This window comes from Paramisgurnus dabryanus, chromosome 19, assembly GCF_030506205.2.
Source record: "Paramisgurnus dabryanus chromosome 19, PD_genome_1.1, whole genome shotgun sequence".
Lineage (NCBI taxonomy): Eukaryota > Metazoa > Chordata > Actinopteri > Cypriniformes > Cobitidae > Paramisgurnus > Paramisgurnus dabryanus.
The window spans coordinates 16,133,363-16,151,680 of record NC_133355.1 but is presented as its reverse complement, the minus strand read 5'-3'; the positions used below and the strand labels follow the sequence as shown (position 1 = coordinate 16,151,680).

General features: G+C 39.2%; 1 protein-coding gene across 3 annotated transcripts in view; it reads left to right on the top strand.

The window, feature by feature from the left end:
* Positions 1–1,453: 1,453 nt before the first annotated feature.
* The window catches only part of LOC135781075 (potassium voltage-gated channel subfamily KQT member 4), a 79,583-nt gene continuing 62,718 nt past the window's right edge, over positions 1,454–18,318 (top strand). For all 3 annotated transcript variants that reach the window (XM_065291400.2, XM_065291396.2, XM_065291394.2), the window contains exon 1: positions 1,454–1,755. In XM_065291400.2, coding sequence (XP_065147472.1) covers positions 1,454–1,755 — 302 coding nt within the window. The remainder of the gene's footprint in view (positions 1,756–18,318) is intronic.

Below are 18,318 nucleotides of genomic sequence, written 5' to 3'. Positions count from 1 at the left end.
TCATTACTGTATGTTCAAAAGCAAATCATGGGGTTCACCACCAAAGAATGATGCAGGAGTTGCACCAGAGTGCACAGGGAATAAAGCACATGGCTTAAGAGGCAGAAGACTAATGCATTTCATAGTTGCTCTAAAGCATTGAATATAACGGCAGCAGAAGCCATTAGGACAGCTTGCATAAAATCACATAATCTAAATGCAAGATATTGATTGTTGTCGTCCCTCATCTCTCATCCAAAGCTGCCACAATCCACTCCATCATCAACCATCAACACCACATAACTTACACATTGATTCTCAAACTTATGTTACCATAGTTTAGCACAATAGACTTATTATTGCTTTTATAGTGAGGTGACGCATGCAAATAATGTTGACATTCACTGATGCACATGCTCAGTTTGGTCCAGAGCTTAAAACATTGTTCAACACATCCCCAGCACCTGTTCAAAAGAGTTAATCTTGGCCTTGACATCAACAAGATGGCCCTTTCATTATTTCTCTGAATATAACCGAGTGCATGAAGTGCACATCAGCCATGGATAAATGTTTCATGTGTACACGCAGATACGGATGCTAAAAACAAATACCTCTAAACTAAACCAAACACCAATGTCCATCTTATATTCACCACTTTGTGCTGTAAATCTCAATAGAAAAATCTCAGAAACGATGTGACCCTGAGGGAAAACACAAAACATAATCCTTACAGCTAAATTTGGTGGCGGTGCCAGCCATCCCTCCCTCTATCCCGTGCGTCTCGCGCTCACTTTGATCAACGTAGGGCTCCGCGCAGTACGCGCTCGCTCCGTCGCGCACCTTTACCGGACTCTATAATCTGACACGGACTTTGGGGACAGTCTTAAAATGAATTTACCACAGGCACGACTTTAAATTCATCTCTCACGGACGCGCTCTGCTCCTCCCCAAAGAACCGGAACCAGCTCTGCGCTCTGGAGGGGGCACGAGAGGGGAACCGAGGGGCACGCCGCTCACTTTTAAACGTTCGTATTGTGTGTCTGGACAGTTTTCATCAGGAAAACTTGAGTTATGGGATGTGTCGGGCTTGTTTATTACGCCGGGTGTGTTTCAAAACTTTTGAGTCATTTACATAATGCTTTCTTGTGTGGCTCAACATGAAGCGCGATTTAAGATGCCACAGAAAAAGGTTAATATGTATATAAATGTGGTATAAAGACTGTAACGGACTTTTAGCTGAGATTACAATAACAGTAACATGTTGACGCGCTTTTAATAACAAAGGTCCGAGTCTTCTCATGAATAACTGTTCGCCGCTTCTCTTCACGTGCACGATGTTAGAAGCTTGTTAACTTTCTGAAGGGATCATTAAGAGTCTTTTTTAATAATAACAATAATGATTTTATTATTTTTTCCGAAAAGTGTACGAGTTTAGTGTTAATGGTGCATCAGTTTAGCGCGTGTGAATGCAGTAATGTTAGGCAGTCCGTCTAATAACGGAGGCATTAGGATGCTCGTTCCCCCCGCCAACAATGACGACAGGCGGGTTGAGTTTGTGGCTCTCACGGCTGTTCATACAGAAAGAAGCGAGCCATCATCCCCAGAGCGGGCTCACCCATCTCACCGCACCGGTTTACTGGGCACACCGCTGCCTGTGCCACCGGGACCCAGGGCGACCCCTTCTGCCTCTAGCAAAAGCTACAGAAAGTTACAAAACTGCCTGTACAACGTGCTGGAGAGACCCAGAGGATGGGCATTCATCTATCACGCCTTCATGTAAGTCACCCACACACACACACAGACTTATAAAATGCATGTTTTGTGACCTACACGAGCTTTTAGAAAGCTTTTAAGGTAAGCAGGAAATATTAATAAATGACATAAGTGTCTACAATGTAATTTGGGCATACTGATGGCTCGTGGCTGAATGGGGCACCTGCCGCGTGCTTACCTGGAGTTAGTGACAGTCTGTAATTGTAAACGAGCTGAGTCGAGATATTTGCTGACCCTAACAGTAGACATCATTTCAACATCAAGTATGATTATCATCTCTCACAATTGCATTAAAGTCCCATGCTGCCTTTCAACTAATCGAGTTTGTTTAAATATGATTTATGGGTTTAACTCTGTGTGTTAAACCCCACTAACAATAATAACATAAGTTACGTATTGGTTTTTGTATTTTTTTATAGATAAAGCATCAACCAGCGGTGCTGTTATTAATGATTAACTTACAGAATTATTGAGTAAAAAAATAGGTCTTTATTATGTCAGCTCAGGATATACAATGAACTGGTTGATTTCCATTTGACAGATAATGGGTCATTTAATACATCACATATTAAAATATTGTATTATTCAAAGTTGCAAATAATATTGCAAGCTGAAGTGTATTAGTATTTAGCTAGAAATACAGCTTGTGCTTCAAGAAGCTTTATTTCACTCCATTACCTTACGTTTGACATTTTGTTTATTTAAAGTTAGTTATTATATCACACTTCATTTAGGTGTTAGGTGGTCTGTATACCCACTTTAAACCAGCTGCATGAAGGTTTATTATATTTAACACTGCTCGACTTGTCAGACGCTACAGTTGACCTGACTGATCAGATACCCCAAAACTTGTTACTGTGTACCTTGAATCCACTGTAAGTCACTTTGGATAGAAGCGTCTGTCAAATGCATGTAGTTCCTGTAATGGACGTCTGAGATCATAAGTGTAAAACAAGCCTTGCATGAGTAAAGTAGGCAGTTATGGTGATCCACAGCTTTTAAAATCAGTGATGATTAACATATTTCCTTCCTGGAGTGTGATTTATTTTCCTTTTTTTTACATTTTGACCACTAAAACATGTCTCGGTGGATTCATTATGGTTGGAGAGATAGGCATCTGTTCCATTCCCTTTTTACAATTCTTTCCCCAAACAGAGGAGCTTATCTGAGTCTCTCATACATCCACCATCACTCATCTCTTTCATTCAAAACCACAACACAGACCCAATCAGAACGACTCATAATGAGAACATTTAGTTTTTAAGTTTTTATCTAATTGCAAGTTCCAAAACAATTTGTTATCGCACAGCTTAAATGTCAAATTCCTAAAATATATATATATATATTCAGGTAAAGACAAACAATCCTTAAAGGTTTTTAAATGGTAACATACTTTTTGTTCAATCCCCACCACTTAACTATTTATTATACAACAACAGGGCTTCACTTCTAAAGGTCTATCTGTTTGTCTTACCAATGAAAGTTCAGGAAACCCGTTATAAAACAATCTTATGTTTTTGCAAGTTCGTTTGCGACACTAGTGATGCTGAAATACCAAACTTCAACTTTAACACAAATGTGGGCTTAAAAGTTTGCAAGCTCAGAAAAGTTCACTTACTAAGCGTAGGCCCAGCATCTCTTTTTTATAGTACATAGTAAGATATTTTCAAAGTTTTACGTTTTATTCTTGTTCATATTATAAGCATTCAATTTGGTCAGCCTGATGGGAAGACCCCTGATCCTGGCGTGCTTCAGTGTAGTTTAAACAAGTGTAACGGTCTCTAAGCCACTGCCACTATTTGTTTACATCACATTTAATTCTCTCGCGTTCTCTCTCTCATCCACATACTAAGATCTATGTACACATCAAATACATTTACAAAGACTTCAAACAACATATTCAAATCTGTCAGCTAGTTGGATTAATTTAACAAATTGCTAAAACATTTTTTTTTAATTTTCTCACTTTAAAGAATACATTTAAGTTTAAATACCAATTAAAGTAATTTAAAAAAATGTTATATTAGGACATTTATGTCAATTTTACAAACATACCTTACAAAAAACAATACTGGTGTGCATCTTGAGACAAACCAGTGGTACTGGTACAGTATATGATAAGATATGTCAGTGCATTTTAGTCTAGGACTAGGAAAAGCCCTGTCCGTGTTATAGATTTAGATTAAAAGCATCTCTAATGATATTGGATCTTTCTAGCACTTTGAAAACATTCAAAGATTTATTGAGAGTAGCTGAAGGTTAGGTCTCATTTCAAATTCTCAAGTTTCAGATTCTCTCTTCTGATTTCTATTAGAACCTGGCCATGTGGTGTATGGATGATCATTCTTTGCCTATATACTATGGGTGGACTCCCAGACAGCGTTTAGATTAATCCAGGACTAGGCCTTAGTTATACTAGGACATTTAAAAAACAATACAGGTGTGCATCTTGAGACAAAACAATGGCACTGATACAGGTATACGTTAAGATATGTCAATAAAAGGTGTTTTTAAAAATAAGGCCGCTCAAACACATCTGGGACTATGCTAAACTCTGTCCGGGAAACCGTCCCTATATGTATGAGTCTGGATGTCAGCCTTACTGGATACAATGCTGCCAGACCAGATGTGTAACAATCTCAGTGTGTTTCGTGTGATTATTTCTTCTCTACACATGATAATTAGGCACTTTAGGTGTCTCTTAAACTATTGAATTGGCTTTTGTATATTCCTTGCACTGAAATGAAAAATCATCTGTGGATTAGATCCATACTGCATGGCTCAGGGAAATAAAGTATCACATTGATCATTAAATACAGACCGCAATTAAGCAAGGGTATAATGTCTTGATCGCTTAATTAGCTTTGCCCTGCATGGCAGCTGGAGGCAATGTGTTTCTCTGAGGGTGCCGAAGTTTTGGCAGGGTTGTAGGGAAGTGTGCTGCGGTGCTGCTTTTCCATTCGGATCTCAATGGTTCTCTTAAAACCCACCAGCTTGCCATAGAGGTGAATTTGCTGAACTGTTGCGCAGTTTTCGCCTGTGGTATTAGAGCTCAAAAAGCTGTCTCTTATTCAGTAACCACCCACAGTACAGTTTTTCCCGGCACTAAATGCATAGAAAAAAGCATTACAACCGGGCATACGTCCAGATGCACGGGGCAGAGGATTGCATTTACGTCATTTTAAAGATCTGATTCAAGTGTCTGAATTACTGTGGAACATTCATGTACTGTCCCAAACTTAGTTTTGCAAGTCAAGTTGACATAACTTTTAAAAACAAGGTGAAATTGTTTACCATAATTTGTTAAGTTAAAGTAACATAACATATATGTTGATTTGATATCATTCACAGTGCTTCAAATTGCAGTAGTCTAATGGACAGATGTTTGGGCAGGTTTGTGCCATTACATGACTTGCATGAGTCTTGAGTAAACAGGGCACTAAAACAACAAAGACCAGTGTGGGAAAATAATGCTACATTTGTGAACACATGTCGTCTTTTATTAAAATAGCACCTCAGATGGTATAAGCACATCCTCTATAAACGCCATGCAGGGCATGACCTCAGATTGTTGATGTTTTGAATAAAGCCTCAGCACTGGAAAAGTCATTTAGAGAGGGACAAAAGGAACACCTGCTGCTCTTCCCGGAAACTTGCCACTGACAAATTCCTATGTTGTGAAACGGAGCCGTTGCATAGCACACTGGAACCTTTGGCCTTGTAGGAAGTTGAAAGGAAGTGGCTGGCAGCCTGTAAAAGATTGCCATTTATTGCATTTAGACCCATACAGTCCTTTGCCAGGATTAAGATGTCTTGACAAAGAGTTAGGGCGGCAAAATGTGCAGAACGTTGGCCTGACATTTGTGATAGATAGGGGTCAGATGTGCGTGTATATAATTTACATGCCAGGGATGCAACTGAAAGTTTAGAAGGCCAGGGATGACCTTTGACACAACATATAGAAAAGCACAAACAGGCCTGAACACACAAGACTTTTTACAAGGAGGTTTACAAAGGTTGAGATGGCCAGAGATGGTTGTTAAAGGGGAATTCCGCCTTGAAATGATCCTAGGGTTAATAACAAACGTGTACCGAGTTCGACCGTTCACTCGAGTTTGTTTTCATGCTAGTCTAACGTGACCAGTGTTATTGCTAAATGCAAATTAGCATGTTATGGTAGCCTTCGGGGCATCGGTGCATTAAAATCGAAATTGCTATGTCTATACTACTAATAATGCTCAAAATAACCCCACACTTACACTGTAGCACAATGAGGGTCTCTATATGTAAACCGAAGCATTGAGAACTTTGCAAGTGTACAGGCAGTTTATTAAAAAGGAACACTTACCGTTCACGTCTGGATCAAATATCCATGCGGGCGCCATCTTGGGAAAACTGAACTCTCGCGTGAAAGCACAACACCTGTTCCACAACAACGGGCAACAACGTTTCACGCGAGAGTTTAGTTTTCCCAAGATGGCGCCCGCATGGATATGTGATCCAGACGTGAACGGTAAGTGTTTATTTTTAATAAACTGCCTGTACACTTGCAAAGTTCTCAATGCTTCGGTTTACATATAGAGACCCTCATTGTGCTACAGTGTAAGTGTGGGGTTATTTTGAGCATTATTAGTAGTATAGACATAGCGATTTCGTTTTTAATGCACTGATGCCCCGAAGGCTACCATAACATGCTAATTTGCGTTTAGCAATAACACTGGTCACGTTAGACTAACATGAAAACAAACTCCAGTGAACGGTCGAACTCGGTACACGTTTGTTATTAACCCTAGGATCATTTCAAGGCGGAATTCCCCTTTAAACAGTACAGTACTGACCATCAGAGAAAGTGAGAAACATTTTATCTCCACATAACCCCATACAGCCACCAAACCATGCTTGGACAGTAATATGGTTCACTGTTAGAAAAAAAGTAACTTTCCGGTGACTGGGACTGTACCCTCATAGGTTCATTTAAATATATACATTAAACATATTAAAGGAAAAATATTATACCTTAAGGACCTATTGTGTACCTTAAGGAAAAATATTGTACAGTTAAATTTTAGGGGTACAAAACAGTTAACTGTACCTTTAGAGGTACACAATACACTGTCATTTGGATGGTACCCTTTGAAAAGGACCATTTAGGGACAGATATGTATACATTTGACACAAATATGTATCTTTGAGGTACTAATATACTTTTTTTAGGAACAAAGTTGTAGTTTTTGAAAGGATACAATCCCAGTGACAGCTTTTGTACCTTTATGTCTGAAAGTGTTTGGCAATAAGTCTAAATCAAATATTTACAATATATTTGGAATGATTATGAACATCAAGATGATTTAATGTGTTTTTTATTTGGCTGTTAAGTTTCTTAAAGGCTGTGTGATTCGATAAGAGCGTTGTTGATAAAATAAATTTAGCAGGAAAATTGGCATTAGGATTGTAATATTGCAGTGGAGCGGTACAAAACTCAAATTCAATATAAATAAACATTGGACATTTGTGTTTATTTAGCGAAAATTGGAGAGAAAAAAATGCTTACCAGTAATGACACGCCATGTATTGGCTGTAAAAGCACCACTGACTGTAATCTCATTTGATATCAGCTGAAATACAAGCAGATTTTAGAGAGAAATAAGTGAACAGAACTGCATTTTTATTTCCTTTAGGATTCAATATATTTTGCAGTATTACCAATTTTTTGACTTGAAGTAGTCAGCCAGAAATAACAGCTTGTTCAGAGCCCAGTCGCTCCAAAGACTGTGCAAATCATTTCAGGTTCAGTAAATAAATATATAATAAAAATGCACAAAATGCTCTTTCTCTGCACAAACAAAGTCTTGTGCAGTGGAATCGTGTGCATGAGAAATGCTTAGTGATGTTCTTCTGTTCAATAATGCATTTTTGTGCTTTTAAAGAAGCTATGCAGCGATCTTAAATCCAATAGGGATAGGACCCTCCTCTATGGGAAGGTCATCGGTTACCAATGCTACCTAGGTTGTTTGTGATCTAAAGGATTTTGTATTGGTGCAAGAGTTTCGTACCATTAAGGCCACAGCCAAACCGCAAACAGACCATTCCATCCACCTCTGGACGAGGCTGTGATTTAATACACATGCTTTAGCAGGCTTTTAAACATAATGATGGCATACACTTTTCCAGTAAGCAAGACAGTGATGATACAGTGTGCTGAGTGATACTTTGAATCATAATTCCAGTTTCTGTAGCTATTAGTTCTTTTTAGTGCAGAGTAGGGACATTTCATGATGTTTTTTTAGATTTTAGCCGTCGACTTTTTCTGTGTTTCAGATTCACGACCTCTTGTATTTACCGTCTTTAGATTTCTATGTATAGTTTTTACTCATTGACCTCACCATACCATTTTTACCCATTGTACTGGGGACATACCTATGTCCTGATTCTGCTAAATAAATATCTCGTCGTCTTTCAAACTTTTACAACATGTGCTTATGAGAGCATACATAAAGGTCTTATTATTTATAGATGGAGGCTTAAAACGGATGGCAGCTTTCACACTACAGCCCCTTTACACAAATCCGGCAATGAAAGACAAACTGCCTAAGATGGATGATGTCCAGTTACTACAGTAAATGTTGTTTACGGCAGTAGTTGTCTATTGCTTCAGGACAAAGGTTATCAGGTAGACACAACACAATACCAAAAGAGATGTAATATGCAAAAGCAAATTTTCTTTGCCTCTACAGTGAGCACCTATGGTCCGATTCACGTTTTAACATTTCCTTTGGTGTGTAAGTGTGTATTAGTACATGTTAGCGATATGTAAAAGGTACAAACCCCAAAGTAAACGATGACGCGAGTTATCGTCTCCAACGTAAATCTCTTTTCTTGGACTGCAACAAACACACGGATTGCAGGCAACAGTTTACTTCCTGGTATTGGTGATGTAGTAAAGACCGACATTATCATAAATTCTCCCACTTTGGACTCACAGCCTGTAATTAACTCCTGTTAGCATTGCATTGTGAGCGAATCTTTCAAACATGGTAAGGAGCGTCACATTTCCTGCTGCAGTCAGAGGTTTTCAGGCCAATCACAACGTACAGATTAGCTGGCAAATCAAGGACACAGCGCTTTTCAAATCAATGAGTTTTGTACAAAAGTCTTTAGCTACAAAAATGTACAGTATGTGGAAAAGAATGTGTTTTTTGAACCATAAACCACGCAAACACATTATTGCATTATACCAGGGGTGTCAAACTCAATTTCATCCCGGGCCACATCAGCATTACGGTTAATCTCAAAGGGCCGGTTGTATTTGAACGACTGTATGAATGTATCAACTCTTTTATTACTGTACATTGCATACTTTTCTCTGCATTTGCTTACTATTGGTTTTGTTAATAACTCAATTAATACCTAGCTTTGAAAGTAGAAGCCCAGGCAAATTAATGACAAAGTGTATAGAGTACAACTATTCTACAGATTATTTTAAAAATAATGCGAGTACATTCAAAATGTTCTGTTACCCTTCATTGTGCAGGTCAGAAAATGAGAGGCATTTTAGATACTAATAAAGAGTTTTACAATCTCCACCACAATATGCATTTATTAGACACATATACTCTCACTTGTCATTTCTTGCCCTCTTTACAAAAAAGCTGTGATTTTTTTTACCTGGCTTTAAGTGTCTGATTGACTGACGTCTCATGAGTTCAGTGTTGTAGGCTACAGATCAATAGTTTCAATCGTTTATTAATGAGTCAGATGAGTCATTAGTTTGCGTATTTAGCGGGAATAGACGCGTTGTAAACTAATCAGCTGGACATCGCAAAACATTTCTGTACACAAGACGGAAAAAATGTTCTTGCTGGATCTGCGTGAGCGTGCGCAAGAGAGGGAGAGAAAAAACGAGCAGATACTGTCCGTTTCCATATACGGAGGTCGCATAGGCAGCGTCATCAAGCCTGGTTTATTTAAGTTAACTGACCATTACATTCGCAAGTCATACGCATATTACAACTATTTACTATGAACAAATAAAAATATTTAACTTTAGAATTGTTAATATTCTGAAACAAGACAGTCTTGATGACGTATGCAGCCTGGATATGCGACCTCCGGAGGCTGCAGCGTTCGCATTCAGACACGCGCGTGCGGGGCACTGCTCGTTCTTTCTCATTCAATCATCAACATTATCACTATAATTACATTACAAAAAGACTTTGGCGAGACAAAAATTTGTTTTGGTGGCTGCTAAAAAAATCAATGTAGGAAATAACCTGCAAAAAATAAAACTTATAATAACAATAAAATAATCTGTAAACTCTGGCGGGCCACATAATTAACATAATTTGTAAACTCTCGCGGGCCAGATGAAATGAGGGGGCGGGCCGGATTTGGCCCGCGGGCCTTGAGTTTGACACCCCTGCATTATACCAAATACACAAAATAACGTTGTTTTTAGCAATGAAATAGGTGCTCTTTAAAAATATGTTTAATCTGCATAAGGGCATGTCATGCAACCTATCAATTTTGTATCTGTTTGGCTTGCTTCTACAAATGATGAATACATTTGTAGCAAAGTATCATAGATTTAAATATTAAATGCACTGATTTACATTTATAATAGGAACATGTTTCTAGACTGTTTATTTCACTTGATGTCTAAACCAGTAGTACTTATAAGCCGCTATAAGCCGACTAATTACAGTGCATTGAAAATGCGCTGTACTGTTCTTACTGGGCTTTTTATTATTATTACAGTGCATTGAAAATGCGCTGTACTGTTCTTACTGGGCTTTTTATTATTATTAGTGGTGCTTGCATTTATGCAAGGCATCACTATTACTATTGCTCATACTTCCTAAACGGGGCGCTGAAACACCCCAAAATTTCCATTGACTTAACATTGAGACAAACTTTGACGGGTCAAAGCTGCGAGTGAGAAACTTGTAGAAACTTGTGGCTTACCACATTTAAGGAGGCTGACAGGCTGTGTAAGAACATACCTCACAATGGGGTGTAAGCTGTACCCCTGGGGTGTAAGAGGCCCCCAAAATTTCCCATTGACTTATAATGGGGCAGGAAATATGCCCATAAAAGGGAAAAAAAGCGTCCCAGATGGAATATCTTCACTTTAGAGTGTCTTAGAGACATGGGGGTGGGCTCATTTTACTCAAGCATCCAATCAGTCTCTTAGGATCACCCCAGAGATATTAAGCCACGCCCCTAGCAACAATTTTGGGTACCCTAGCAACATCTCCCATAGACTACCATTATAAAAAGCCCAGATGGATATCTTTGCACCAGAGTGTCATAGAGACATAGGGGTGGGCTCATTAGACACATATACTCTCACTTGTCATTTCTTGCCCTCTTTACAAAAAAGCTGTGATTTTTTTTACCTGGCTTTAAGTGTCTGATTGACTGACGTCTCATGAGTTCAGTGTTGTAGGCTACAGATCAATAGTTTCAATCGTTTATTAATGAGTCAGATGAGTCATTAGTTTGCGTATTTAGCGGGAATAGACGCGTTGTAAACTAATCAGCTGGACATCGCAAAACATTTCTGTACACAAGACGGAAAAAATGTTCTTGCTGGATCTGCGTGAGCGTGCGCAAGAGAGGGAGAGAAAAAACGAGCAGATACTGTCCGTTTCCATATACGGAGGTCGCATAGGCAGCGTCATCAAGCCTGGTTTATTTAAGTTAACTGACCATTACATTCGCAAGTCATACGCATATTACAACTATTTACTATGAACAAATAAAAATATTTAACTTTAGAATTGTTAATATTCTGAAACAAGACAGTCTTGATGACGTATGCAGCCTGGATATGCGACCTCCGGAGGCTGCAGCGTTCGCATTCAGACACGCGCGTGCGGGGCACTGCTCGTTCTTTCTCATTCAATCATCAACATTATCACTATAATTACATTACAAAAAGACTTTGGCGAGACAAAAATTTGTTTTGGTGGCTGCTAAAAAAATCAATGTAGGAAATAACCTGCAAAAAATAAAACTTATAATAACAATAAAATAATCTGTAAACTCTGGCGGGCCACATAATTAACATAATTTGTAAACTCTCGCGGGCCAGATGAAATGAGGGGGCGGGCCGGATTTGGCCCGCGGGCCTTGAGTTTGACACCCCTGCATTATACCAAATACACAAAATAACGTTGTTTTTAGCAATGAAATAGGTGCTCTTTAAAAATATGTTTAATCTGCATAAGGGCATGTCATGCAACCTATCAATTTTGTATCTGTTTGGCTTGCTTCTACAAATGATGAATACATTTGTAGCAAAGTATCATAGATTTAAATATTAAATGCACTGATTTACATTTATAATAGGAACATGTTTCTAGACTGTTTATTTCACTTGATGTCTAAACCAGTAGTACTTATAAGCCGCTATAAGCCGACTAATTACAGTGCATTGAAAATGCGCTGTACTGTTCTTACTGGGCTTTTTATTATTATTACAGTGCATTGAAAATGCGCTGTACTGTTCTTACTGGGCTTTTTATTATTATTAGTGGTGCTTGCATTTATGCAAGGCATCACTATTACTATTGCTCATACTTATTATTATGTTGGCTTGACAAAGCCAACATACTGTTATTATGTTGGCTTGAGAAAGCCAACATACTGTTGTTGCACTTAAACTTATTATTATTATTATTATTATTATTATTATTATTATGTTGGCTTGAGAAAGCCAACATACTGTTGTTGCACTTAAACTTATTATTATTATTATGTTGGCTTGAGAAAGCCAACATACTGTTGTTGCACTTAAACTTATTATTATTATTATTATTATTCTTTTTCTTCTGAGACTAAAATTTCTAACTCTAACTCGTCCTAGAGCTTTCAAGCTACAGCCATCAAACTTTGGACAGACTTTCGGTCTGATCTGACGAGGTGTGCTATATCTTTTCTAACTGATGGGACCTTCCGAATTCCTAAACGGGGCGCTGAAACACCCCAAAATTTCCATTGACTTAACATTGAGACAAACTTTGACGGGTCATAGCTGCGAGTGAGAAACTTGTAGAAACTTGTGGCTTACCACATTTAAGGAGGCTGACAGGCTGTGTAAGAACATACTTCACAATGGGGTGTAAGCTGTACCCCTGGGGTGTAAGAGGCCCCCAAAATTTCTCATTGACTTATAATGGGGCAGGAAACATGCCCATAAAAGGGAATAAAAGCGTCCCAGATGGAATATCTTCACTTTAGAGTGTCTTAGAGACATGGGGGTGGGCTCATTTTACTCAAGCATCCAATCAGTCTCTTAGGATCACCCCAGAGCTATTAAGCCACGCCCCTAGCAACAATTTTGGGTACCCTAGCAACATCTCCCATAGACTACCATTATAAAAAGCCCAGATGGATATCTTTGCACCAGAGTGTCATAGAGACATAGGGGTGGGCTCATTTTACTCAGGCATCCAATCAGTCTCTTAGGATTCTTATTGAGGTATTAAGCCACGCCCCTAGCAACAAAATATGAAGACCCTAGCAACATAATAAACAAAGCCTTATATCTCTGGATCTGAACATCGTAGAGACACAGGGGTTGGACCGTTTTACTTGTGGCTTGAAGTGTAATCATTATGGGATGCCAATGTTCTCCCTAGCAACCAAACTTAGTACCCTAGCAACGGAATAAACAAAGCCTTATATAATCATGCTAACTTCATGCTAGCTTCATGCTAATCATGCTAACTTCATGCTAGCTTCATGCTAATCATGCTAACTTCATGCTAGCTTCATGCTAATCATGCTAACTTCATGCTAATCATGCTAGCATCATGCTAGCTTCATGCTAACTTCATGCTAATCATGCTAGCTTCATGCTAGCTTCATGCTAATCATGTTAGCATCATGCTAGCTTCATGCTAATCATGTTAGCATCATGCTAGCTTCATGCTAATCATGCTAGCATCATGCTAGCTTCATGCTAATCATGCTAGCATCATGCTAGCTTCATGCTAATCATGCTAGCATCATGCTAGCTTCATGCTTATCATGCTAGCATCATGCTAGCTTTATGCTAATCATTCTAAAATCATGCTAGCTTCATGCTAATCATGCTAGCATCATGCTAGCTTCATGTTAATCATGCTAGCATCATGTTAGCTTCATGCTAATCATGCTAGCATCATGCTAGCTTCATGCTAATCATGCTACCATCATGCTAGCTTCATGCTAATCATGCTAGCATCTTGCTAGCTTCATGCTAATCATGTTAGCATCATGCTAGCTTCATGCTAATCATGCGAACATCATGCTAGCTTCATGCTAATCATGCTAACATCATGCTAGCTTCATGCAAATCATGCTAGCATCATGCTAGCTTCATGCTAATCATGCTAGCATCATGCTAGCTTCATGCTAATCATGCTAGCATCATGGTAGCTTCATGCTAACTTCATGTTAATCATGCTAGCTTCATGCTAGCTTCATGCTAATCATGCTAGCATCATGCTAGCTTAATGCTAATCATGCTAGCAGCATGCTAGCTTCATGCTAATCATGCTAACATCATGCTAGCTTCATGCTAATCATGCTAACATCATGCTAGCTTCATGCTAATCATGCTAACATCATGCTAGCTTCATGCTAATCATGCTAGCATCATGCTAACTTCATGCTAATCATGCTAGCATCATGCTAGCTTCATGCTAATCATGCTAGCATCTTGCTAGCTTCATGCTAATCATGTTAGCATCATGCTAGCTTCATGTTAATCATGCTAACATCATGTTAGCTTCATGCTAATCATGTTAGCATCATGCTAGCTTCATGCAAATCATGCTAGCTTCATGCAAATCATGCTAGCATCATGCTAGCTTCATGCTAATCATGCTAGCATCATGCTAGCTTCATGCTAATCATGCTAACTTCATGCTAATCATGCTAGCATCATGCTAGCTTCATGCTAATCATGCTAACATCATGCTAGCTTCATGCTAATCATGCTAGCTTCATGCGAATCATGCTAGCATCAAGCTAGCTTCATGCTAATCATGCTAGCATCATGCTAATCATGCTAACATCATGCTAGCTTCATGGTAAATCATGCTACCTTCATACTTAAACATACTAACAGCCAGATAGCCTACTAAACTAAACTTACGTCAAACCGTTTTAAACGTTCAGGCTACGCTTTCTCAAGCCAACATAAAGTTTGTCTTCAAACTTTACTATCTAGTTATTATTATTCTTTTTCTTCTGAGACTAAAATTTCTAACTCTAACTCGTCCTAGAGCTTTCAAGCTACAGCCATCAAACTTTGGACAGACTTTCGGTCTGATCTGACGAGGTGTGCTATATCTTTTCTAACTGATGGGACCTTCCGAATTCCTAAACGGGGCGCTGAAACACCCCAAAATTTCCATTGACTTAACATTGAGACAAACTTTGACGGGTCAAAGCTGCGAGTGAGAAACTTGTAGAAACTTGTGGCTTACCACATTTAAGGAGGCTGACAGGCTGTGTAAGAACATACCTCACAATGGGGTGTAAGCTGTACCCCTGGGGTGTAAGAGGCCCCCAAAATTTCCCATTGACTTATAATGGGGCAGGAAATATGCCCATAAAAGGGAAAAAAAGCGTCCCAGATGGAATATCTTCACTTTAGAGTGTCTTAGAGACATGGGGGTGGGCTCATTTTACTCAAGCATCCAATCAGTCTCTTAGGATCACCCCAGAGATATTAAGCCACGCCCCTAGCAACAATTTTGGGTACCCTAGCAACATCTCCCATAGACTACCATTATAAAAAGCCCAGATGGATATCTTTGCACCAGAGTGTCATAGAGACATAGGGGTGGGCTCATTTTACTCAGGCATCCAATCAGTCTCTTAGGATTCTTATTGAGGTATTAAGCCACGCCCCTAGCAACAAAATATGAAGACCCTAGCAACATAATAAACAAAGCCTTATATCTCTGGATCTGAACATCGTAGAGACACAGGGGTTGGACCGTTTTTCTTGTGGCTTGAAGTGTAATCATTATGGGATGCCAATTTTTTCCCTAGCAACCAAACTTAGTACCCTAGCAACGGAATAAACAAAGCCTTATATCTCCGCTTCAGAACATCATAGAGACACGGGGGTTGGACCGTTTTACTTGTGGCTTGAAGTGTGATCATTATGGGATGCCAATTTTCTCCCTAGCAACCAAAATTAGTACCCTAGCAACGGAATAAACAAAGCCTTATATCTCCGCATCAGAACATTGTAGAGACACGGGGGTTGGACCGTTTAACTTGTGGCTTGAAGGGTGATCATTATGGGATGCCAATTTTCTCCCTAGCAACCAAACTTAGTACCCTAGCAACGCAATAAATGTTAGCTTCATGCTAGCTTCTTGCTAATCATGCTAGCTTCATGCTAGCTTCATGCTAATCATGCTAACATCATGCTAGCTTCATGCTAATCATGCTAACTTCATGCTAGCTTCATGCTAATCATGCTAACTTCATGCTAGCTTCATGCTAATCATGCTAACATCATGCTAGCTTCATGCTAATCATGCTAGCATCATGCTAGCTTCATGCTAATCATACTAGCATCATGCTAGCTTCATGCTAACTTCATGCTAATCATGCTAGCTTCATGCTAGCTTCATGCTAATCATGCTAGCATCATGCTAGCTTCATGCTAATCATGCTAACATCATGCTAGCTTCATGCTAATCATGCTAGCATCATGCTAGCATCATGCTAATCATGCTAGCATCATGCTAACTTCATGCTAATCATGTTAGCATCAAGCTAGCTTCATGCTAATCATGCTAGCATCATGCTAGCTTCATGCTAATCATGCTAGCATCATGCTAGCTTCATGCAAATCATGCTAGCATCATGCTAGCTTCATGCTAATCATGCTAGCATCATGCTAGCTTCATGCTAATCATGCTAGCTTCATGCTAATCATGCTAACATCATGCTAGCATCATACTAGCTTCATGCTAATCATGCTAGCTTCATGCTAATCATGCTAGCATCATGCTAGCTTCATGCTAATCATGCTAGCATCATGCTAGCTTCATGCTTATCATGCTAGCTTCATGCTAATCATGCTAGCATCATGCTAGCTTCATGCTAATCATGCTAACATCATGCTAGCTTCATGGTAAATCATGCTACCTTCATACTTAAACATACTAACAGCCAGATAGCCTACTAAACTAAACTTATGTCAAACCGTTTTAAACGTTCAGGCTACGCTTTCTCAAGCCAACATAAAGTTTGTCTTCAAACTTTACTATCTAGTTGCTTTTAAACTTATTATTATTATTTTTCTTCTGAGACTAAATTTCTGCAATTAATGCGGCCTACAGCTTTCAAGCTACATCCACCAAATTTTCCACGGACATTCTGACTGGTCTGAAGAAGTGTGCTATGACTTTTCTAAGGAATCCAATTTACAGAATTCCTAAAACGGCACATTAAAATTCCGAAAGTCCCATTGACTTAACATTGGACAAACTTTGACGGGTCATAGCTGCAAGCGAGAAATTTGTAGAAACTTTTGGGTTACCACATTTGAAGAGGCTGGCAGGCTGTGTAAGAACATACATCACATTGGGGTATAAGTTTCACCCCTGGGGTGTAAGAGGCACCCAAATTTCCCCATTGACTTATAATGGGGCAGGGAACATGCCCATATAAGGGGATAAAAGCGTTCCATACGGAATATCTTTGCTTTACAGTGTCGTAGAGACATGGGGGTGGGCTCATTTTACTCAGGCATCCAATCAGTCTCTCAGGATCGTCCCATATCTATTAAGCCACGCCCCTAGCAACCATTTTTGGGCACCCTAGCAACATATCCCATAGACTGCCATTATAAAATGCCCAGATGGATATCTTTGCACCACAGTGTCATAGAGACATGGGGGTGGGCTCATTTTACTCAGGCATCCAATCAGTCTCTGAGGATTCTTATTGAGGTATTAAGCCACGCCCCTAGCAACCAAAAATGAGCACCCTAGCAACATAATAAACAAAGCCTTATATCTCTGGATCCGAACATCATAGAGACATGGGGGTTGGGTCTTTTGGTCATGTTAGCCTTATGCTAGCTTCATGCTAAGTCATAGTAGCTTCATGCTAGTTTCATGCTAATTCATGTTAGCATCGTGCTAGCTTCATGCTAATTCATGTTAGCATCGTGCTAGCTTTATGCTAATTTTATAATAAATCTTGCTAACTTCATGCTAAATCATGTTAGCATCATGCTAGCTTCATGCTAATTCATGTTAGCATCGTGCTAGCTTCATGCTAATTCATGTTAGCTTCGTGCTAGCTTCATGCTAATTCATGTTAGCATCATGCTAGCTTCATGCTAATTCATGTTAGCATCGTGCTAGCTTCATGTTAATTCATGTTAGCTTCGTGCTAGCTTCATGCTAATTCATGTTAGCATCGTGCTAGCTTCATGCTAATTCATGTTAGCTTCGTGCTAGCTTCATGTTAATTCATGTTAGCTTCATGCTAATTTATGTTAGCATCGTGCTAGCTTCATGCTAATTCATATTAGCATCGTGC